Source organism: Thermothielavioides terrestris, chromosome 4 (genome assembly GCF_000226115.1).
Source record: "Thermothielavioides terrestris NRRL 8126 chromosome 4, complete sequence".
In the NCBI taxonomy this organism is placed as follows: domain Eukaryota; kingdom Fungi; phylum Ascomycota; class Sordariomycetes; order Sordariales; family Chaetomiaceae; genus Thermothielavioides; species Thermothielavioides terrestris.
In genome coordinates, this window is record NC_016460.1 from 147,429 (window position 1) to 169,431 (window position 22,003).

At 67.2% G+C, this 22,003-nt stretch overlaps 5 protein-coding genes across 5 annotated transcripts; 2 read left to right on the top strand and 3 right to left on the bottom strand.

The window, feature by feature from the left end:
- Positions 1 to 606: 606 nt before the first annotated feature.
- THITE_2028472 (uncharacterized protein) lies at positions 607 to 5,607 on the bottom strand (the record flags this gene model as incomplete). Its single annotated transcript, XM_003654923.1, has 2 exons — positions 607 to 4,455; positions 4,516 to 5,607. Coding segments are annotated over 2 exons (4,941 nt in total), but the record flags the coding sequence as incomplete, so codon positions are not given.
- Positions 5,608 to 7,036: 1,429 nt separating this feature from the next.
- THITE_2118223 (uncharacterized protein) lies at positions 7,037 to 10,549 on the top strand. Its single transcript, XM_003654924.1, has 2 exons — positions 7,037 to 7,356; positions 7,418 to 10,549. The coding sequence occupies exons 1-2, from the start codon at positions 7,172 to 7,174 to the stop codon at positions 10,389 to 10,391; spliced, it is 3,159 nt and encodes a 1,052-aa protein (XP_003654972.1). The 5' UTR covers positions 7,037 to 7,171; the 3' UTR covers positions 10,392 to 10,549.
- THITE_2118224 (uncharacterized protein) lies at positions 10,549 to 14,784 on the bottom strand. Its single transcript, XM_003654925.1, has one exon. The coding sequence runs from the start codon at positions 14,505 to 14,507 to the stop codon at positions 10,707 to 10,709; it is 3,801 nt and encodes a 1,266-aa protein (XP_003654973.1). The 5' UTR covers positions 14,508 to 14,784; the 3' UTR covers positions 10,549 to 10,706.
- A 1,124-nt stretch (positions 14,785 to 15,908) lies between these two features.
- Positions 15,909 to 17,126, bottom strand: THITE_2130362 (uncharacterized protein; the record flags this gene model as incomplete). The annotated part of the gene is made up of 1 exon (XM_003654926.1): positions 15,909 to 17,126. The coding sequence occupies one exon, from the start codon at positions 17,124 to 17,126 to the stop codon at positions 15,909 to 15,911; it is 1,218 nt and encodes a 405-aa protein (XP_003654974.1).
- Positions 17,127 to 19,663: 2,537 nt separating this feature from the next.
- THITE_2067856 (glycosyltransferase family 1 protein) lies at positions 19,664 to 21,505 on the top strand. Its single transcript, XM_003654927.1, has 3 exons — positions 19,664 to 20,262; positions 20,358 to 21,059; positions 21,113 to 21,505. Exons 1-3 carry the CDS (start codon positions 19,715 to 19,717, stop codon positions 21,390 to 21,392), a joined length of 1,530 nt encoding a protein of 509 aa, XP_003654975.1. The 5' UTR covers positions 19,664 to 19,714; the 3' UTR covers positions 21,393 to 21,505.
- The last annotated feature ends 498 nt before the right edge of the window (positions 21,506 to 22,003 follow it).

Here is a 22,003-nt window from a genome sequence, read left to right on the forward strand (position 1 = left end):
GACGAGGCCATCGCCGGCGTCTATAAGCCAGACCCGGAGCATCGAGGCACGTCCGTCGGCGCCTGGTCCGGACGGACACAACACGGAGGCGCTCTCACGCCGCGTTTCACCGGGCGTGGCAGTGGCGAGACGCACAGAGTGGCCGCCGGACACAACGCGGTCAATAGAGCGCCAAGGCGAGGGAGTCCGCAGCACCGAGTCAGACTTCACAGCGGCGCTTTATCAAACTCCGCCTCCCAACGAGGCTGGACGTGTGGACGACGCAAACTCAGTTGGCGCACGGAGGACCTAGATAAGGAGCAGCTACCCACGCCTGACTCAAGCTGCGTCGGGCCGACGCCGCTTAGAGATAGGGCTTCAGATATCAACTGTCGCACTTCATAGGACCAGCCCTAGTTGCAATCATGACTTTCATTAGTCTATCGATGCATGTAATACCTGTACAGCAGTGTCGCTTCATCCACCCAATGTCTCACTCTCCACCCGGATGCGATCTCCCGGCGCCGAGGCCTGGACATATCTACTAGCAAAGCAAAAAGAAAATCGCTGGTTCCATTTTATAGTCTGTAGTCCGTCCAGCGCTCCATAACGTCATATCCTCGCCGCGCCTCGCCACGCGCCCCGCGGCCGCGGCCCGCCCGTCGTGCCGGCATAATTGTGGAGCCGCTCGCCGATCAGGTACGCCTCGTCGCGGATGCGCGCCTTCCAACGCTGGACGACGCCGACGAAGGCCCACAGCGCGATGCCGGCGCCCACCAGGGCAGCCGTCAGCGGGAAGCTGAGCCGGTACAGCAGCACCAGGCACGCGTCACGCAACGCCCGCTCCGGCACGGCGCCGGCCAGGGGCCCGCCGAGCTGGGCGACGAGCCCGTCGACGACGCCGTAGGCCGCGAGCGACCGGGCGAGCAGCAGGGGCACCGCCACGGCGGCCAGCCAGACCGCGAGGCCCGGCACGATGAACGCGCGCGTGAGGATAGACGCGTCCGGATCGAGCCAGCCGCGGCGCAGCACGGCGCGGGCCGCGTTGGACACGTGCGAGCCCTCGAACCACGTGTTGGTGACGCGCAGGCCGAGCCGCAGGTACAGCAGGCCGACCATCCAGGCCTGGACGACGCGCACCGTGTGCACGGGATTCAGCGTCCCGGCGGGGCCGGCATCCCCGGAGCCGGAGGAGGCGAGCGACCGGGCCGCCTCGGGCCGCAGCAGCGCGCTATACATCAGCTCGTGCAGCGGCACCAACGTGTAAAGCTCCATCAGCGACGCCAGCAGCAGCGGGAAGACGACGAGGGTGAAGAAGTAGGTGTAGACGACGCGCGCGGCGCGCAGGACGGCCTGGGTAGGGAATGTGGCCGCCGCGACCGCCGCGACCGCCGCCGCTGCCCGCGCCCTGGCGGCCTGGTAGATGGCCGGGGCGCGGAAGAGCGCATAGGCGGCCGCGCCGAGCACGTGGATGCCGATGCTGAAGGCGTAGACGTCATTAGTGCGGATGTGGGCCGGGAGCAGCCGCCGGAACAGCCAGCGGCCAAAGACCAGCGGCACGATGGTGATGGCGACGCCCGAGACGGCCGCAAACACCCAGATGAACAGGATGAAGAGGAAGACGCGGACGCGGAAGTGGGGCGGCACGTAGACGAGCTGGTACTGCGCGGTCGAGTAGATGTCGGCGGCGTCGTGGTCCGGCAGCCCGTCGGCGCGCGCGTTGTCCTCGGTGACGGGCAGGAAGACGTTGGCGCCCTTGGGGATCTTGACCTGGTCCGAGGCCGGCGTGCGCACGAACCGGCCGTCCGGCACGAGTTGCCCGGACTCGACCAGGTCCGCCTTGCGCACCCTGGCCAGCAGCGTGCTGTCCTTGATGACGCGGCCCGTCGGGGCGCGCGTGCCGCCCTCGAAGACGGCGCGCCAGCCGCGCGCGACGACGCGGCCGCGGGCGTCGACCTCGAGGAACCAGCGGCGCCAGGGCGGCAGGGCGCGGTCGGGCGCGTCGGGCGCCAGCACGAGGCGGCCCTCCTCATCGATGCGGCGCTCGCCGAAGAGGAACCAGGTGAGGCGCAGCGCGCGGGCGCAGCGGCGGAACCACCAGGTGTACATGGCGTGCAGGCCGTCGGCCGGGCGGAAGAAGCGGACGGCCAGCGGCATCAGGAAGTTGTAGAAGAGCAGGTCGAGGGGGAACTCGAGCACCGGCTCGTTGGACGAGTAGCGGATCGGCAGCACGCGCGGCAGGGCGAGCGCGAGGCCCCAGACGACGCCGCCCAGGCACACCATGACGAGCGCGCCGTAGACCAGGGCCGAGAACAGGATCTTACGCAGCTGCGTCGTCACGTTGCGCTCGAGCACGTCGCGCACCGGGTGGAACTCCGGGTCGTCTGGGTCGCGGATGAAGTAGAGCACCCCCCGGCGCATGATCTTGCGGCACATGGACACGAAGAGGGCGAAGTGGAACATGTAGCCCGTGCCGACGAACCAGTGCACGAAGATGGCCGTGACGGGGTAGCACGCGGCGAAGCGAAGCCGCGAGCTGACCGTGGCACCCTCAAACAGCGGCAGCAGCGCGACGTCGAGCAGCACGCCGCAGTAGAGCGGGAAGATGAGCATCTCGATGCTGATGATCAGCATCACCTTCATGACGCCGCTCGCCTGGTGCAGCCCGTCGACCAGCGACGCCTCCCACTCCTGGGCCGCCCGGCCGGTCGCGAGTGGCGCGCCGCGGCGCAGGTACAGGGCCGCCAGCGCCGTCACTGCCGTGTAGCCCGCCACGACGGCCCAGATCCGGTCCGTGGCGCCCCAGGAGCCGAGCGCCTGCCCACCCGCCGCAGCCGCCGCCGCCATCGGCTCAGGCGGGCTCGGGCTGACGACCCAGGTGCTCGGCGTGAGCGCGGCCGCCGGTAGCGCCTTCAGGCCGGCCCAGGCGGCGGCCGAGGCGTTGGCGATCCGGGCGAACGCCTCGGGGCGCTCGGCCGAGTAGTCCCCGGCGAGCGCGAAGGCGGCCACGTCCCACAGGGTCGAGGCGGCCAGGGCGATGCGGCCCTTGATGGTGAGCAGGGCCTCGTGGCTGAGCACCGAGAAGGTGCGCACCTCGGACGACGAGATGCTCGGCAGGTCGGTCAGGACGCTGCCGGCGATCCTAGCGGCCGCGCGGCCGACCATCTCCCAGGACGCGCGGGCGACGACGCGCGTGCGGTCGGCGACGGCGGCCGGCAGGAACGCGCGGCACAGCGCGTGGACGGCCTCGGACAGCATGGATGTGGCGAAGCCGAGCACGAGGGCGCAGCAGTCCTGGGCGAGGCGGAAGGCGCCGAACAGCATCTGGGCGAGCCGCAGCGGGTTCGCGACGGCCCAGATGGCGAGCCGGCCGAGGTTGTACGGGACGAAGACGCCGAGGAAGATGGTGATGGAGACGAGGAAGGCGCAGAAGATGGCGTTCTGCAGCAGGCCGACCAGGGGGCCGCGCATGCCCAGCAGCTCGAGGATGCCCTCGAGGTCCTCGGCGTCCTCGACGGCCTCGGCGTCCAGGCCCGGCGCCTCGGCGGCGTCGCGGTCGCGGTCGCGGTCCGCCTGGTCGGCCCCGGCGTCCTCCGGCCCGGCGTCGTCGGCCGCGTCCTCGCCAAAGTCGCCGACCCAGTTGATCGGCGCGAGCTCGTCGGGCGGGATGCGGTCGGCCTCGGCCCACATGAAGTCGGCGACGCGGTCTACGAGGCCTGCCGGCTCGCGGCGGGGAGGCGCTTCGGCGGGGGGCTGGGCGCCCGCACCGTCCGGCTCGTTGCGTTCCGGCCCGTGCGGAGAATCCCCGGGCGGCATGGTCGGGCTGGGAGGATGGGGAAGGCTGCTCGTCTCGGACTCTGCCTCGCTGTCCCAAGCGAAGGCCGCCGGATCCGGCCCTGGATACTCCGGGTCGGTCTCGGGGTGCGGCGCGGGTGGCGGAAAGGGCTCGGGCGGCAGGTCTGTGAAGGACCAGCTGTTGTTGGCCAGCGGGTTGATGCCGTTGCTAGGTCGGGGACCGTCGGTGTTCGCTCTCGGCCGCGGAGGGCTGGGTGCGGGGTGCGCCGCGGGCTCTCCAACCTCCGCGATGGATTTCCCTTTGGAGGTGCCCTCTCCGTGCCCGGCGTCGGTGGACACGTCTGCCCAGCCGCCGGATGCCGTGTTTGGTTCTGCAGCCGCGCTCGAGGGCCCGGCCTCGCTGCCGTTGGGAAGTTCGCCGTCCCGCCGGAGGTCTGTCATCGACAGCGTTAGGCGCACCCAGTAGTCCAGCTTCACCTCGAGGCGTCGTTCGCGGGCGATCTTCAGGATGCGCTCCGGGTCGCCGTCCGCCTCGCGGTAAATGGCGAGGTACTCGTGCACCGTTGCCCTATCCAAGTCGTGCGTTGGCGCGGTTGCCGCGAGGTCGGGGTCCGCGATGTCGGGGTCGGTAGTCGGGCGCGGTCTCGCGGACGGCTCCGCGGCGGCGTTGTCGTCCTCAGGCTGGTCAGGCAGAGCAGGCGAGCCCCGGTCCTCGGCGGGCCCGCTCGCCGCGTCGTCGACGTCGTGATCCAGGCCGCCAGCGGCTTCCTCCGCGACACCCGCCTCGGCCGCGCCCGCATCTTGGCCCGGCCCGTCCTGCGCGGGGGCGGCTGGCGGCGGGTTGTCGATGGCGGCGAACGCGGCGCGCATGTTGATCTCGGGCTGCTGCTGCACGACGTAGTCTCGAACGAGGATGATCAGGATGAAGCAGACGATGACGAGCACGGTGATGATCTGGCCCTCGAGCGTGGCGATGACGACGCGGTTGACCGAGTCGTGGCGCGTGAGGTTGCGGAGGAAGCCGACGTCGCTCAGCAGCGACTGCCGGGCCGTCGCGTTGGAGGACGGCAGGTGGGCGAGGACTGCGGTGGCGTTCGCGGCAATGGCGGCGGCGGTGGAGATGGGCTTTTCGGCCAGGCCGACGCTGCCGAACAGCAGCTGCAGGACGGCGGCGTAGATGGGGTCGTTCGAGGTCAGGTTGATGCCGTACAGGCTGCGGACGATGCGGGCCGACTCGGGCGGCAGGCTGTCGAGGACGCCGCCGATGCCGGCGACGGTGGTGCTCGCGGCGAAGAGCGGGCTGGAGGGGCAGGCGCCGGTGCCGGCCGGGGGGGCCAGGGCGTCGAGGGTCTCGGCGGCGCCGTGCAGGGCGAGGAGGGCCGGGCGGCCGCCGAGGCCCTCGTCGGCGATCCAGAACAGGAAGGACCAGACGGCGCGCATGAGGTAGGGCAGCCAGCCGAGCCAGACGCTGGCGACGAGGGCGGCGCGCAGCCACACGACCAGGTTGCGGAGCAGGTAGCGGGCCGTGTGGCGGACGAAGACGTGGGCGGGCAGGGTCTTGGGCATGTCCGGGTCGTACAGCTTGGTGAAGCGGAAGGGGGTCTTGCACAGCTCGCAGTGCTTCTTCTGCGAGTGCGAGAGCCACTCCATCAGGCAGTCCTGGTGCACGTACTTGATGCTGCCGCTGCACCGGCACGGGAAGAAGAGCGGCTCGTCGGGCGAGCCCTCGCCGCGGCAGATGCGGCACGTGTCGGGGTCGGCGGCGGGAGGCATCGTGTCTGGGGGGACGGTTCCGGAGGCGCGGCGCCGCGTGTTGGGAAACCGGACGGGGTCGTGGGGGGGAAATGGGTCGGGTTGGAGGCCGGCCATGGCGGGCTGTGATGCGGCGGAGGGCTCACGGATCACGCCATCCGATGTTGGATTCGTGTGTGCTCTGGACCTCGGTCTACGGCGTCATCGCAGGGCGTCGGAGTCGGCGATGAATCGCGGCTGCGGCGTGCCCGGGCAAGTGCTGCGTGAGCGGATGGGACGTGGGGTCGTAGATTCGGGGTAATCGGGATTGGTTTCGAAGTGAGCAGGCAGTTCGATGGCGGTATCTGCGCAGGAGAGGCGGCGGCCTTGTCGCAAGTGCGAGTGTGCGAGTGGAATGCCGTCGTTGGGGTGAGCTGGCGTTTGGCAGACTCGTGATGTGCAGTGATGAGTGATGAAAGGGCTAGACCACCACGCCGCTAATGGAAGTTTAGTGGATGGTGTTAGCGCACGTGCCCTCTGCCGAAAAGAGGCATACCTCACAGGGTGCAATGACGCACAGTGCACAGTGCCGGGAAACGGTCGACAGGGTTCTCGCAAGCTCCCAGAACTGAATGCTCGGTGCCAAATCAAGATCTTGCGATGGCACAGCAAACTGTAGGTAAGGCAGCCTGCCAGATGTGTGTCAAGCAGGCGGGATAACGAGCTGAGCAGCGTCTGACGCCGGTGCTGGGAAAAACGCACGCGAAACAGCCGGGCAGCTTCCACAGTACGGAGCACTGGCACTGCCAACCTGCAAACTTGACGGTGCGGATTCCTGAGAGACACGAGATAATGTTGCAGTCCTATCCGTAATGGTACATAGATCCAAACCAACGCCTGCCGTTTTGAAACGTGTCGGGTCCGGCCCGGGGGTTTCTCGAACCTCCTGTCAGCGAGCGCGCGCAGCATCCTGCCACTTACTTGGAATACACAGGAAGGGGCAAAGCTCGGGGTTAGATGGGGGAAACAACAGCAGGGAGCGAACGAGAGAAGGTTCCAAAGTTAACATCAAGCAACAGCAAGGAGCGACCAGCGACCCCCGATTGGGTTGGTGCTGGGTTGGTGCTGGGTTGGTGCCTGGTGCGAATGGTGCGTGGGGCCCTGGGCGCTGCCAGATGACGTCCGTGGGCTGCGTCTCCACTGCATTCAAACCCGTCAAAACCAAGCCGGCCAACAAGGTCGCGATCTGCTTGATCGAATTGACAGCTCCATGCTCGAGCACCAGCCGACAAAAGGCCTCGAAACTGCGCCAGTGCTTGCGGAAGGTCGTGCCTCCTGGGACCGGCACCTTGTTCCGAGTTTCGTATTTTGTTTTTTCTTTTTCTCTTTTTTTCATTTGCTGGCCGTAACGGATAGTTAAGCACCAAGCGCCGGGCCCATCCCTTGATAACGCAGCGATTAAAGTTTACGCCAGCTGTCCAAGCTTCTTTCTTTTTTAGCCGATCGACCAGCCAACGCCGTTCTTCTGGCCAGCCCGCCGCCCACCTCCCGCCGCCATCGCACGACAACGACAACCGACTGCTCGATCCCCGCAGCGCACAGCATCCAGCGGAGCAGAGCTGCCTCCTGCAGCGGTTCTCAGCCTGGTGCTGACGTACTCCGCGTCATGGACGACTCGAGCGCGGTGGCCCAGGCCGCCGACAACAACCACGGCACCCACGGCACCCATGTCATCAACGGCATCAACGGCGCCGCCAAGTCGTCCTTGAATGGCCGCGCCCTGCGTCCCCGGCGGACGGCGAGACCCCGCGGGCCCGGGATGCTCGCCCGCACCCTCAGCATCGCAGCTAGGTAGGCCAGACCCGGACACCCTGCGCTGCCCTTGGTGGCGCCGTGCTGACGATCCCCGCAGACTGCTCACCTGGTACACCATCCTGACCATCCTCCTCCGGTGCCCCGGCTCGCTCGACGCCTGCGACGACGCGAGCCCCCGCATTTGCAAGCCCTACTTGCAGCTGAAACGCGCCGTCGCCCCGCACGTCGAGCCCTACTACGACGCGTACGCGGCGCCCTACGTCGACCTGGTGCGACCCTACTACCACGCCGTCGACCAGCGCATCCTCACGCCCGGCTGGAACTACGCGAAGCAGCACGGCGGCCCGCGCCTGCAGCAGGTCCAGGCCCTCGGCCGCGCCCAGTGGGACCGGTCCGTGCAGCCGCAGGTCGACAAGTACCGCGGCCTCGCCCGCGCCCGCTACGACGAGCGCCTCGCCCCGCACATCCGCCGCGTCTCGGCCGCCGCTGGCCCCTACTACGACATCGCGCGGACCAACGCGCTGCAGACCTACCACGAGCTGCTGCTGCCCGCGTACCGCTACGCCCAGCCACGCCTGCGGGACGGCTACCGCGCCGCCGCCGCCTTCACGGGCCGCACCGTCGTGCCCGCGTTCGCCTGGACCTGGAACAAGACCTACGCCTTCCTCGACGGCACCGTCGGCCCGCGCCTGCGCGCCATCTACACCGAGAACGTCGAGCCCCAGCTCGTCAAGATTAGCAAGCGGCTCGGCCGCCACAACACCGGCAAGAAGTCGGTCCCGAAGCCGCCGCCGCCGCCATCGACGGACGCCGCGCCCAGCGTGTCGACGGAGACCGCGTCCTCCTTCGCCAAGCCGGCGGTGTCGGTCTCCGCCACGTCGGCTGCGTCGTCGGCCACCCCGCCTCCCGCCGCGGCCGCCAGCGAAAAGAGCAGCAGCGCGACGGCCCATGCCGGCCGGACGCGCGCCACCATGGAGCCCGTGCCGCCGCCCGAGGCCGACGAGCTCGAGCAGGAGAGTGAGGTGCGCCGCAGCGCGCGCGAGACCGTCGCCGCCGACCTCCGGGACTGGCAGGAGCGCTACGCCAAGGCCGCCGACGAGGGTGCCGCCGAGATCGACCAGCGCGTGCACGAGATCGCCAAGCGCATGCTGCGGCGCGACGCGCGCGTTACGGGCCAGGCGCTGCTCGAGCAGCTGCAGGTTGAGTCCATCTCGCAGCTCGTGACGCTCCGCCGCGCCATCCTGGACGTCATCGGGACCGTCAACCGCGGCGCCGCGTCCCGCGACGACGCCCAGGAGCAGATTGTCCTGCTGGTGCGCCGCACCGGCCTGGCCGTCAAGGAGAAGGCGCAGGCCGTGCGCACGTGGCGCGAGCGCTACGAGGCCGAGTTGCGCACCGCCATCACCAAGGCCGCCGAGACGCACTTCGCCATCCTCGAGAACATCCGCGACCTCGCGCTGCAGCGCATCGGCATGAAGTGGGCCTGGATGGACGGCGTCACCTACAAGGACTGGGCCAAGTACCACCTGCTCAAGAGCCGCTTCGACGAGTGGAAGGCCGACCTCGAGACCCACATCGTCACCCACCCGACCCTCGAGGCCGCCCAGCTCGCCGCCGCCGACATTGAGGACTCCGCCATGAAGGCGGCCGCCTCGACCGCCAAGGAGCTCGCCCGCCTGAAGCAGGTCGCCGCCTGGAAGCTGGCCGCCGGCGACGCCTCCCCGGAGTTCGACAGCACGCTGATGCAGCAGGCTGCCGAGGCCGCCGAGGCTGCGAGGCAGGCAGTCGAAGGCGCTGCCGAGGCAGTCGAGCAGGCCGTCGAAGGCGCTGCCGAGGCGGTTGAGCAGGCGGTCGAGGGCGCTGCCGAGGCGGTCGAACAGACGGCCGGCGGAGCGACGGACGCGGCCGCGGACGGCATCGCACACGGCGCCAGCCTGGCCTCAGAAGCAGCCAGTTTCGCCTCGGAGGCGGTTGAGGGCGGCGCCAGCCTCGCCTCGGAGGCTGTGAGCAGGGCCACCGATGTGATGCTTGGCGCTAGCGAGCAGTCGGCTCCACTCGACCCGGAGAGCCCCCCCGCCCCGGAGAGCCCGGCCGCCCCGTCCGAGTCCGCTGCCGAGCCCTCCGTGGACCACGAGGACGTGCAGACGAGCGCGAGCGACGACGCTGCAAGCCCCGAGACCACCAGCGAGCCCGAACTCGAGACTGACCCCGCGGGGGCTGATGAGCCGTCCAGCGTCGCCGAGCCTACCTCTGATGCAAACCCCAACGTCGCTTCCAGCATGATATTCGAGACCCCTGTAACGGTCGGCAACGTCACGGAACAGACCGATGACGAGACTGGCGACCAGGCCGGCCCGGTCGAGCTGCCCGTGGAGGACACCCAGGCTGTGGAAGACCGGGAGGACACCCAGGCTGCGGAAGACCGGGAAGAAGACGACATCAAGGAGAGTGCCGGCCAGGCATCCACGACCACCTCCGTGAAGCCGGCGCTGTTTGGCGCCGCCGCGCAGTCCGTCCCCAGCCGCCAGCCGATCCTCGACGACGACGTCGCCGACGCCATGGAGTCGATGCAGGAGCACCTCAAGTCTGTCTACTCGGCAGCCATGTCGCGCGCAAACGACCAGTATTCTCGTGCGCTCTCCGTCGTGTCGGCGCAGATCCGCGGCACGCCGAACCCCGTGCACGAGCAGCTGCTCGCGTCCGTCACGGTCGCCTACAGCCAGGCCATGGCCTCGGCCAGCTCCCGGCTCGACCACGCGCTCCGGGTCGCCTCCGAGCAGCTGCACGGCACGAAAACGACGACGACGACGACGACGCACATCCTGCCGACGGCCGAGCCCGCCGTGTCCGAGCAGCTGGCCCGGCAGTACGCGGCCGCGAGCAGCATCGTGTCGGAGCTGCTCGTCGGCAGGGAGCCGTCATTCTCCGAGAGCGTCGTCTCGCGGCTGAGCGCAGCGTTCGCGGCCGGCACGTCGGCGGCGAGCCAGGCCGGCGAGGCGGTCAAGAGCGTCGGCGACAGGGTGGCCAGCGCCGCCAGCAGTGCTACCGCGGCGACCAAGGACGAGCTGTGAGGGCAGGCATGCCGGCATGCTGACGATAATGAACGGTGGATCGGACGGGTGGACGGAGATACACAACGGAGGACGGACGGCGGCAGCAAAATTGCATTTGGGATTCTCTCTCCTTTGTTGTATCACTACTATATATACCCTCTCTTAGGCGGTTCTGTTCGTTTAACGTTGGCTATGCTATGTACGGTATTGAATCAATGTCTATTTACACGGGTGCCCAATGAAATGTCCAAGACACCTCGCAGCGGTCCATCAACCTCCCAGAGGAGCCCAGCCTATCTAGCAGTAGTATCCATGAATCCAATGCATCCACGCTCAAACAAACCCCCACCTCCGCGTGCCCACCGGTATCTCCTGTCCCCTTACCTGCAGCTCTTTCAGCCCCCCTGCCAGCTCGACCTCCACCGCCTCATCGTACAGATCATCGTCCTCCGGCACGGCCACGCTGCGGCGCCCCCGGTACGAGCTGCGGTGGCTCAGCTGCGACCGGCGGCTGGACTGGCACCGCCGCAGCCCAACCAGCGCCGGCGCATCGTCGCCCTCGTCGTCGCCCTCCTCGTCACCCCCGCCGCCCAGCTCCGACACGGCCGAGAGCCTGCTGCTCGCCAGCTGCGTCAGCGCGCGGGCCGGCCGATCGTCGCGCACCGCCGGCGGCAGCGCAGAGGAGGAGGAGGAGGAGGAGGAGGAGGAAAAGGAGAAGACGGCGTCGCCGCCCGGCAGGCGCACCTCGCGCGCGCCGAGCGTCTCGGCGATGTCCAGCAGCAGCACGTCCATCGGGCAGATGTAGGCCACCCGCTTGCGCTCGCTCCACGCCAGGATGTGCCCGCACACGGCGCCCTGCGCGCGCTCGACCACCCAGGCGCCGCTGTCCCCGGGGATGCCCATCGGCAGGACGGCGGAGGCAGCGGCAGCGGTGCCGGCGGGAGGCGCAGGCGGCGGCGTCCCGGCCACCTGGAAGAACTGGCTCGGCGACGCGCGCCCGTAGATCTTGACCGACGCCACGGCCGGCAGGATCAGCCCCGTCTGCAGCCCGCTCGTGCGCGCCATGCACTGCACCTCGAGCCCGGGCAGGCGGGCGGACGGCGCGACCGAGGTCGGCCGCACGCCTGGCTCATCTGCAGGAGGCTCGCCCGCCGCACGGGACGACGGCCGGCGGGCCTTGGAGGACGGCCGCGGGATGAAGTTACCGGCGGGGGCGCGGTCCGCGCTGAACTCGAACAGGGCCCAGTCGATCTCGTGCAGCAGGCCGTTCGCGGTGCGCCGCCGGATCCCGCTCGACGCGTACACCTCGCCGACGGCGCACGTGTCCAGGTGGTCCTCGTCCTGCGTCTCGGCGGACGGGTAGAAGCCGTCCGGGACGTCGTCGAGCGCGGGCTGCGTGACGATGTAGCCGTCGCCGCAGCCGGGCTCGATGCCGGGGATGTCGCCCTCCTCGGCGTACTGCTGCTCCTCCTCATCATCGTCCTCCCCCTCGTCCGAGTAGTCGCTTGTGACGGCCGACTCAGACAGCGTGTCCGAGTCCGAGTCGGAGAACACGCAGGCGTAGTCCTCGGCGCCGCTGCTGCTCTCGCCCGACTCGCTCTGCTGGTACTGCTCGGCGTACCACGCGGCGAGGTCCGGCACGCCGCCGCGCGCCATGCTGCGCTGCGGCGCGCCACCGCCCTTCGCCGCCGGCGCCGGCGCCTGCGCCTGGTCCGGGTCGTCGAGCATGTGGTGCACCGTCATGCCGTACGGCCGGTCGTCGACCACGACGAGCCCGCCGAGGCTCACCGGCGGCAGGTGGCGGTCGCCGATCCACGCGCCGATGCTGGCGCCGTTGGCCGGCCGCGCCTGGTAGTCTGGGTTCGCGGCCACCGCCTCGTCGTGGCCGGGGCGGCCGCCGCCGTCCCCGCGCGAGCGCAGCACGCGGCCCCGGCAGACCTTGAGCGCGAGGCCCGCCGGGCCGTCGAACAGGCCGCCCAGCTGCTTCTTCAGGATCGCGCGGACCTTGGCCACGGACGTGCACACCACCAGGACGGTCGGCCGTGTCCGCTGCGGCGACTCGCCGATCGACTCGAGCGAGATCTCGACCGACTCGGGGTGCCGGCGGTAGAACTGCCGCAGCGCGCTGTTGATCTGCGGCATGAACACCGTGTTCCACCGCTCGACCATCTCGGGCGGCAGAGGGACGTGCGGGTACAGGCGCATCCGGGACCGCCGCGCGGGCTGCGGCGCAGCTGTGTCTGTTAGCACGGGACTGCGCTGGCTGGGCCGGACCGACTCACCTTGGCGCAGGACCTGCGTCTCCTCTGCGGGGGCCCCAGCCGTCTCCCCTGACGGGTCAGCCGGCGGGCCAGCCGACGGTCCTGCTGACGGTCCTGTTGACGGTTCTGCTGACGGTCTTACCAACGGTCCAGCTGACGGGCTCCCCGCGCGTTCCGCCGCGCGCGGCTGCGCGGGCTCAGGCCGCGGCTCGCCGAGGTCGTCGCCCAGCCGGTCTTCCAAATTACTCACGCCGTCGAGGATGCAGCAGGCTTCGAGGTAGCGGCTGGTGCGGAACTGCACGCGCGACACGATCTCCTCGGTCGTGCGGGAGCCGGTCAGCTCCTGGTCGACGGCGCTCCAGCACGTCTGCACGGCCTTCATGTAGAGCGTGCCGCAGCGGATGGCCAGCTGCTCCAGCACGGACTCGGGAAGCGTCGACGACTCCGGGTCGGCCACCAGGTTCTCGAGCTTGGTCCAGAGGCCGACCGACAGCAGGATCATGGCGAGCGAGTAGAGGTCGAAGGTCTTGGAGTCGGCGTTGTGGGCGAGCGGCGACTGCGCGCTGTTGCGCGGGTCCAGCGGGTGCCGGTACAGCGAGTAGGTGCGAGGCGTGTCGGGAGACCGCGGGTCCGAGAACAGGTCGAAGGACGAGAGCAGCGGGCGGCGGATATCGACCTCGCCCTGGGTGATGCCGCTGATCTCGGGATCGGTGCCGACAGCGTTGCAGAACGAGATGTTCTCGCCGACAAGGTTGCCGTGCGTGATGCCGCGGTCGTGCATGTCGAAGACGGTGTTGGCCAGGTTCGCCGCCAGCCGGAACTTGGCCTCCAGCTTGGGCTCGAAGTCCGGGCGGGCCAGCAGGTCGGCGAGCGTGCACAGGTTGTACAGCGGGTTCTGCGTCAGGTGCTCGAACGTGACTGGGTTGAAGGTGCGCGGGAACTGGTAGACGAGTCCGAAGCGCGACCGGTCCATGTCCTCGTAGTAGGCTAGCAGCCGTGGCAGGCCGGTCCACGAGCCCGGCGACCGCTGCGGCTCCGACTGCAGGCCCGTCGACAGCCGCTCGAAGCGCTCCATGGGCGGGCCGATGCCTGTGGCCGAGAAGATGGGGTCGAACGGGGCGTACTCGAGCAGCAGCGGCGTCCGCGCGCCCGCCGTCGGCGCCAGCTCGGCGTGCGCCTGCCGGCTCAGGAAGACGATCTCGCGTGCGCGCTCCGGCTCGGCCCCCTCCGTCATGGGCTCCGCCTGCATCGACCGCAGGGTCGTCAGCGCCGCCGGGTCGACCTGCCGCGGCGCCTGGATGCGCGACGACTCGAACGGGCGCAGCTCCTCGGCCGCGGGCGCCGGCCGCGCCGCGCCGCGCGCCGCCGGCGGCGATAGAGCGTACGACGACCGCGTCCGCGAGAGGTCGTATAGCGTGTCGATGGACGTGGTCAGGTCGCGCAGCAGGTCCTCGAAGCGGGCCTTGTCCCACACGACCATGCGGATCTTCTCGCCCGGCCGCGGCGGCTCCTCGGGCACGCGCTCGCCGGCCAGCCCGCGCGAGCTGTTCCACAGCGGCTCCGCCTCGGCCAGGATGTCCTTGATGGTGGACATGATGCTGCCGACCACCTCGCTCAGGCCGGCGCGCGACAGCGACGAGTCGATCAGCACCTCAGCGGCGTGGGCCGGGTCTGACCACTCCAGGCCCCAGCTGACCAGGCGGTCCTTCTGGATGCGCAGCTTGCGGTGCAGCGACCGGATCTCGGGGTCGCCCTCGCCGTGCCGCGCCGGCTCCTTGACGAAGTCGGACGACTTCTTGGTGTCATTGTACAGCCGGCTCAGCCGCCGCTGGAACGCCGGCAGCTGCACGCCGCCCATCGGGAGGGGGTCCATTGTTGGAGGTTGGCGTGTGGTGCTTCAGCACATGTCTGGGCGGGTGAGTGAGGGGCTCGCTGTGTGGTCGACGCGAGCTGTTTGCAGTCGATTCTCAGTTCAGGTGAAGCTGGGGGCAAAAGTAGCCGTTGTCGCGGGAGCTTTTGAGGTCTGGTCCTGGAGCGAGCCGCCCATCATCCTTCATGACGGACAGGCGCCAATGCTGAGCCGGTTTATCTCGCTGCCTACCGGATGCGCCCCAAACTGTGCACGGCATTTGGGCTGTGGTGCGGGCCCCGGTGCAGAATGCTGCTGCCTGGGCGCCAGCCAATCGCCAGCTGCTGCCGCTGGCCCCTGAAGCCGCCTTGGCGCAGCCTCGCACGTGATGAAACCCGATCTGCCGATTACCTTCGCTTGCGGGGCACGGAGCACTCCGCAGTCCCGAACTTCGGTGGGGCCGGGTAGCCCCACAGGCCGGCGATTCAGCGAACGGAACCTTCGGCACGGTCGGCCGGAGGTCTGGTGGCGGGGTTAGGCAGGTTGCCGGCTACCGTAGGTGAATATTTCAAGAGAGCCGCGTTTCGTGGCTCTGTCGCCGCAACGGAGAGTTCTCGGCTAGTTGCAAGTTTGCCACGGGAGAGCACAGACACGCAGACAACACCTGAGACCATCTCGGAGCGACATGCTTGTCTCCATCCACCTCTCGTCCCGTCCGGGAAAGGTAGTGACTTTTGAATGAACACACAGAATCGCGAGGTGGTTGCGCTGCTTCGGCAGCGCCAGAAACGGTAACGTTAGCCTAATCGATGTCCTTCCGATGAAGGCACAATTCAATCTTCAACCCACCGTCGGGTAATACGTCCACTACTTATATTCTGAACTGAAGAGTGACACAAGAAGCAGGCAGTAGCTCACAGAGGGCCGATTGACTCTGTGTCTAGGACAACTGGGCGCCAACACCGCGTTTCAGGGTTAGGTCTAACAGTCCGTCCAGCATCGAGTTGTCAACTTGAAAGGTGTGAGCATTAGAATTGATTGAGCATAACAGAAGCTGTAAGTCTAGCAACAGGTTTGATGGAATGTGCAATATCGTAATCTCGTAACAACAAGAAAAACATAAAAAGCAGAAAACCATAGCAAGAATACAAAACCCATAGCTCCAGCAATGCAGCGCCCGCTCCAGCACGGGCATCCAAAGATGCCAGCAGATACAGATGTTGGTACAGCAGCCCCCACCGCTTCCAGGACCAAGCGAGCTCCAGCAGCCGAAGCCACGAGCACACAGCTTGTCCGTCATCTCCCCCGCAGCGTCATGCTTCCACCCTGTGTGCCGGCCGTTAAGAGGGCCAGTCCGATCGCAGCGCGCAGCTGCATAGAGAGCCGAGATCCAGGGCAGTCGGGGACCTCATTGTGGCGGACCTGCTACGAGCCGTCGCGGCCCAGCACCACCCAGGGGTCGCCGTCGCCGTCGCCTGCCTCCCCTTCCACCAGATCTGCTGCCCCTGCCGTCGCGGCGTCCTCCTTAAGCCCATTACACCCTTCCAGAACTGCCCATGCAGATTCGTTTTCCTCCTCCCCGCCGCAAGATGAAAGCTCCGAAACAGAAACAGACTCAAGGAAATCGTCGGCCGACACCGCAGACACGGCGTCGTCCGCCAGTTCGTAAATGACGGTCAGCCGGGGGGAACTGCGGCCGGCGTCTCTCGGGGAAGCGTCGGGCGCCCAATGGTCGTCCGCCGCCACCCGCTCGTAAGCAGAACCCGAGAGCAACCAGCCAGCCAGTGTCTCGTCCTCGCCAAACGCCGAAAACGCCAGATCCACCGAGAGGGCAAAATTCTGCTCCGCCCCCGCGTCCCGCCCGCCTTTCTTCCTGGCGGGCCTCACGCGCAGCGAATACACGGGCTCCGGGCGGACAATGCTCGCCAGCGAGAACCCCTCGCCGCGCTCGTGCTCGTCGTCGTACAGCAGTCCCAAGCGGTAAAGCTCCGCAACCTCCGCCGCCTCCTGCTCCTCCTCGTAATCCCGCTCCCCCCTCGAGCGGCCGAAACACCGCTGATCCGTCTCCTCCCCCTCCAAATTCCCGCTCACGCTCTCCGCGCCAGACTCCCGCCTGCGCTTGGCCGTCCGCTCGTCGCGGAACGCGTCCTGCCGCTCCAGCGACGGCGGCCGCCGCCGCGGCGACAGCGACGCGCTCCGACTCCTTCTGCTGCTGCTGCTGCTGCTGCTGGTGGTACTGCTGCTGATACTGAAGCTCCTGTCTTGCGCGTCCCAGCCCCGCCCCCAGCCCCAGTCGCCGGGCAGCGGGACGTCGGAGCGCGCCAGCGCCCGGCCCTCGGCGGCGTCGTCGGCCCAGGGGTAGCTCGGGCGGCGCGCGTGGCGGAGACGGGCGGCGCGAGCGCGGCGGGGGGGTGTATGCGCGCATCGGCTCGGGTTGAGCCCCTGGGCGGTGTTGTCGCCATGGCTGGTGCCGCGCGAGTGGGTGGTGCGGAGGGGTCGGCCGCCGCCGCGACAGGACGGTTTCTCCGTGGCGCCGAGGTCTAGGTCTGGGTCTGATTCCGAGATGGTTGAGGTCCCGCCCGGGGGAGCGACCCCGGATGTGAGCGAGTTGAGGGAGGAGGGCTCGCGGAGGAGAAGGCCCATGGTGGCTCTAATATGAGAGAAATTGGAAGTTGCTGATCTGGCCTCTTCTGCTTGGATTTTCGGTCGGTCTCGGTGACTCGGTGACGCTTGCTGCGGTGTGTGGCGTGTGCCTGCTGCTAGCGCATGTGAGTGAGGACTCGCCGGTGATGCGAGCGCGCGGAATAGCGCAGAACGTCTGACCGAAGGCTCGGGAAGCAGCTGGAAGGAGGGGAACGGGGCCCTGTCTTATACCGGAGGGCGCATTCTGTCAAGCGCCGGGCCTGCTCATTGGCCTCGTCTGCGACGGCGTTGGAGTCATGACGAGACGCCCGGCCGGCCAGCCGGGTACTTTGGGCGAGCACTCAATTGCGCTGGTGGTGGGTTGAGTCCGGGCGCGATTGGTGCCTCAACGGTTGTGAGTCACGGCCCTGCCCAATTGGGAAATGGGAACCGTTGTGGATGGTGGCAGTGGCAGCCTCTCTGCCTGGGGCTAGGCAGACCTGCCGCGAAATTGGAAAGCGCCTTCCCGGCCCTGTCGCACCCGCACTGGCGACGCCGTCATCTGATCAACGACGAGGCACCCCGATGCATTCTGCCAGCGAATCTCTTAAGGCCCGGGGTGGTCATTTGAGATTTCCAACGACACTGGAATGGTTGGTTATCCCAGCGGCGGCCAGAATTTGCGCTTACACCGGCAGTTCTCGCTTTGAGCGCCCGCCCCGGAGTGCATCCGCTGGCGCACTCGCTGCTCCAGATGCTGCGCCATTTGAACCACCTCACGCGCTCTAACTGAGCAAATCGTACCTCGAGAGGCCGACATGAGCCAAACCGCCTCCCTTTGCTTTAACCAGTGGTGGGCGTTCTTGCTGGCATGGCATCCGGCCTGCCAAGTTCCAACTCGCCCTCGAGTGACGCAGCAAAGCAATACGGTGCAGGCCGTGCTTCCCTGTGGCCCTCCGCCAGCAGCTCAGTGAGTCAAAGCTGCCTCCAGGGCCACGAGATCCAGTGATTGTCTTCCGCGGCAGGAATAGAAACAGTCAAGAGGCCAAGCAAACCTGTCGGGTCGAACATCGTGCACCCTAACCCTCGATCCCTGCTGCCTAGCTCGAGGTAACTCGGGAGGCCAGGAAACAGTTGGGCAACTCGGGCTCCCACTGGCTGCCAGGCCGCCATCCTCCTGCCACGCCTTTTCGCGAGCTTTGCGGACTCGGCCTGCAGCCGTCTTGAGCTATTGAAGCGCTGGCTTGCCCACCGGCAGGCGACTGTTCTCTGCCGCGCATTCGTCTGAGGGCGGGACTCGGCTGCGACGTGTTTCCGCAGCCCAGCCCGGCGCGACGACGCTCCAACAGAGTGCTGACGCCATCGAGCGCCTCTTTGGCGTCGGGAAGGAGCTGCATGCCCACCTCACCATCTTCCCTCAGGATCGCGTTGTTGGAGCGACTGCGCGGAAGCGATCAATTGAGGCTATCGCGATCTAAGCACTCAACAGCAATGTTCAATTGCGGTGTTGATCTGTGTCATCAGTATTGCCCGAAAAAGGACACAAAAGAAGAGAGGGTGCCTAGGTATTGAGCGACAGTTGGGCTCCCAGATATGGATCCAGGGCTAGTCGATCCGAATACAGCGATCCGGCCCGGTACTGATGCCGGGATAGGCCGAACCAAGCCTCCGGCTCTGACATGAGGGCGGGTTGGCCGGGTTGCAGAGCGGGCTGGAAGAGCTGAAGAAGGGGGCCAGTGGGCGGAAACTGGTTGTGCAATTGTAAGGGTGACCTGTGGAGGATATTTTTATAGACAGGTATGTAATCTTCGCTTGATCTTTGGCTTTCAGCATCATGAAACGCGGCTGGATGATGGTACCGTCCTCAATACTCCGTACTGTCCAGAACTCTGACATCCCCCTTGATTGAAATTCGCGGCCGCCCTGATACAGAAGGGGGGCCAAATCAACTCGCGTGTAGTATAAACAGGCTGAGGGGCTTCCTGCGCCAAGCGACGAAGGAGTCGATCCTGCTTCCTTTTTCCATGCATGTACCTGGTAGTTATCGACGCCAAATGGGAGCAGCGACTGTTCGCCCCACGATTGATTTCGGTACGGAGAAATCCGTCCTTCGTATTTAAATGCGAGCGGTGATTGAATCATGATCGTCTCCGCGCCCACTTATGTCAGACGCTAACTAACTGGAGTAAGCGAAGTGCTGTGCGAACACACCCTGGGTGGGCGGCATGCTGGAGCGTTCGTTGGCTCGACGCAGTTAATTTGGCTGATTGTCATGGTGGGAGACTGATTCCCAATTATTGCCCCCAGCGCGCCCTCGTGTTGGGCGAAGGAATCATCCCAGTCAGCGCGACTCAGTTCCAGGCCCCCCGTCAAAGAATATGTGTACTACGTCACATTGGAGCCAGGGTTGCGCGTCTCTAGTGTAGTGTACCATCGTGATGGACTCGCGGATTTGTCGAAGGATTTTGACTCCCGGAACAAGCGCGTTGTTCCTGCACAACAAATAGTGGAGGTGGCCTTGCCGCTCCCGCTCCTCCTCTGCTCTCTCTCGTTCGCCCCCCAGACCTCGCCCCCTGGAAGAGACAGCACCGCCGACGCCAACAGTCAAGATGAAGGTCCTGCTGGCGGTCAACTCTGAGTACGGGCAGGCCAACGTGTTCCTGGCCCTCGGCCACGCGCTGCAGGCGCACGACGCCGCGGTGCAGATCCACTTCGCCTCGTTCGGCCCCATCGCCGGCGATGTCTCCAACGCGTCGGACTACTCGGTGCGCAGCTCGCCCGGCGCGCAGCCGTGGGTCTTCCACCAGCTCGACGGCCCGGCCTTCCTCGAGGCTGCCGAGAACATCGACTCGGACATCAAGCTCGGCGAGGCGATCGTGAAGCCGCCGACCTTCTTCAACGTGCTCGAGATGCTCAAGCTCACGCCGCGCCTATTGCTGCCCTGGAGCGGGTCCGAATTCTTGAAGATCTGCCAGAGCTTGTCGCGCGTCGTCGACGAGGTCCAGCCCGACATCATCGCCGTCGACTCGCTGTTCTCGCCCGGGCTGACGGTCTGCCGCCACCGCCGGCTGAAATACCTCGTCTTCTCGCCCAACACGCTCAAGGACTTCTCGGCCGTGTCGCAGCCATGGGGCGGCGTGTTCTGGAAACTCCCGGCGTAAGTCGCCCGCCAGTCGTCTCCCCCCCCCCCCCCCCCCGGTTCCCCTGAACCCCACGAACCGCCCGCCGATTTTCCTAATGACAACCCCCCAGGATGGGCTCCGGGTTCCCATTCCCCGTGCCGCTGCGGTGCATCCCGGCCAACATCATCTACGTGCTCTGCGCCATCTACCACTCGCTGAGGAACGGCGCCGTGCGCGCCGTGGCCGCGCAGGTCAAGCGCGAGCTGGGCGGCGCCGAGCTGGTCACGTTCGAGGACATCATCCTGCGCCCGCCGGCGGACCTGCGCATCTTGGTCGCCAACCGGCCCGAGGTCGACTTCCCCGTCGTCGTGCCCAAGCACCTGACCGCCTGCGGGCCCGTCATCCGGCCCGTGCCGTCCGTCGCCGACGTCGACCCGGAGCTCGACGCCTGGCTCAAGCGCGGGCCCACCGTGTTCATCAGCCTCGGCACCCACCGCATGATGCCCGAGCCGGAGGCGCTCGAGATGGCCGAGGCCGTGCGCCAGCTGCTCGAGGCTGCGGAGGCCAAGCAGGAGGCGGACGGCGCAGACAAGGCCGTGGGCGGCATCCCGGGAAAGCTGCAGGTTATCTGGAAGCTGATGAAGCCCGCCGGCGCTACCTGGGGGATCGGCCCCGGGTCCAAGGTCCACGGCGTGCTGGCGCAGGCGCTGGCCGCCGACCAGGTGCGCATCGTCGACTGGGTCAAGCCGCAGCCGTCGGCGGTGCTGCTGTCGGGGACCGTCGTGTGCTCCGTGAACCACGGCGGCGCCAACTCGTTCCACGACGCCCTGACGTATGTCCACCCACACTTCTGATATTCAGATACCGTGCTAACGTGCTGCGCAGCTCCGGCATCCCGCAGGTGGTTCTGCCCCCCTGGATGGACTGCTACGACTTCGCCAGCCGGGCCGAGGTGCTCGGCATCGGGCGCTGGGGCAACCAGAAAACCATGCCGGCGTGCACGGCGCTTGAGCTCGGCCCGATCCTCATTGACGTCGTGCTGGGGCCCAAGGCGCCGGCCATGCGGGCGAGGGTGCAGGAGCTCGCGGCGCTGTGTGCCAAGAGCCCCGGCGCCGCAGTGGCGGCGGCGGCGGTCCTGGAGGAGGCGGGTGCCGGGAAGGCGTAGTGAGCGCGTGTAATTTGGATAGACATAGACATAGACGGCAGACGGTGCCGCGCCAGCTTTTGGGTACTCCCAATACTTTCTTAGCCAAGCAATCAGACATTCACATCCCGCTGCTCCCTGCCCCAGGAAGTGGACGCTGGGAATGCAGTGCCGGGGCGAGGTGTTCGAGACCCTGAAGCCCGAGAACGGCTTACCCCAGAGAGTGGTCTCCCGCACCTGTGGGTAATGATTGCTGGTTTGTCGAAAACTAACACCCAAGGCCCCTCAGAGCCCTCAGGGGGTTTTCGAATCCGCGAGATTCCGCAAAACGGCAGCGCTGGTGGCTTGGAGCCTGAGTGTCGGTGGCGTCTGGTTGGTTAGGGGTCGCTCGCGTGTCGCCTTGGCTCCGAGGCGCGTGGGAGAAATGGTATCGGCACCTCCCGGTATTTGGCCATCCATTCCGCTCAAGCCACATGTCTAGGGCGCCAGGGGCAAGGCCAGGTTTCCCGGCCGGCTCTACGGAGGCAGTTAGCCATAGAGCGTAGAAGGGGGTAGTCAGCAGTATCCAAAGCCCGAGATGTGACTCCCCCTTTGAGTGAATGAATATCGCATAGTCCTGATGATTCCCTGTG

Bases quoted from the DNA above. Each gene is read 5' to 3' on its own strand.
- THITE_2118223 (XM_003654924.1), top strand. From the start codon at position 7,172: ATGGACGACTCGAGCGCGGTGGCCCAGGCCGCCGACAACAACCACGGC. The intron at 7,357-7,417 runs GTAGGCCAGACC...CGATCCCCGCAG, and splicing joins ACCCTCAGCATCGCAGCTAG to ACTGCTCACCTGGTACACCA.
- THITE_2118224 (XM_003654925.1), bottom strand. From the start codon at position 14,507: ATGGACCCCCTCCCGATGGGCGGCGTGCAGCTGCCGGCGTTCCAGCGG.
- THITE_2067856 (XM_003654927.1), top strand. From the start codon at position 19,715: ATGAAGGTCCTGCTGGCGGTCAACTCTGAGTACGGGCAGGCCAACGTG. The intron at 20,263-20,357 runs GTAAGTCGCCCG...ACAACCCCCCAG, and splicing joins GTGTTCTGGAAACTCCCGGC to GATGGGCTCCGGGTTCCCAT. The intron at 21,060-21,112 runs GTATGTCCACCC...CGTGCTGCGCAG, and splicing joins TCGTTCCACGACGCCCTGAC to CTCCGGCATCCCGCAGGTGG.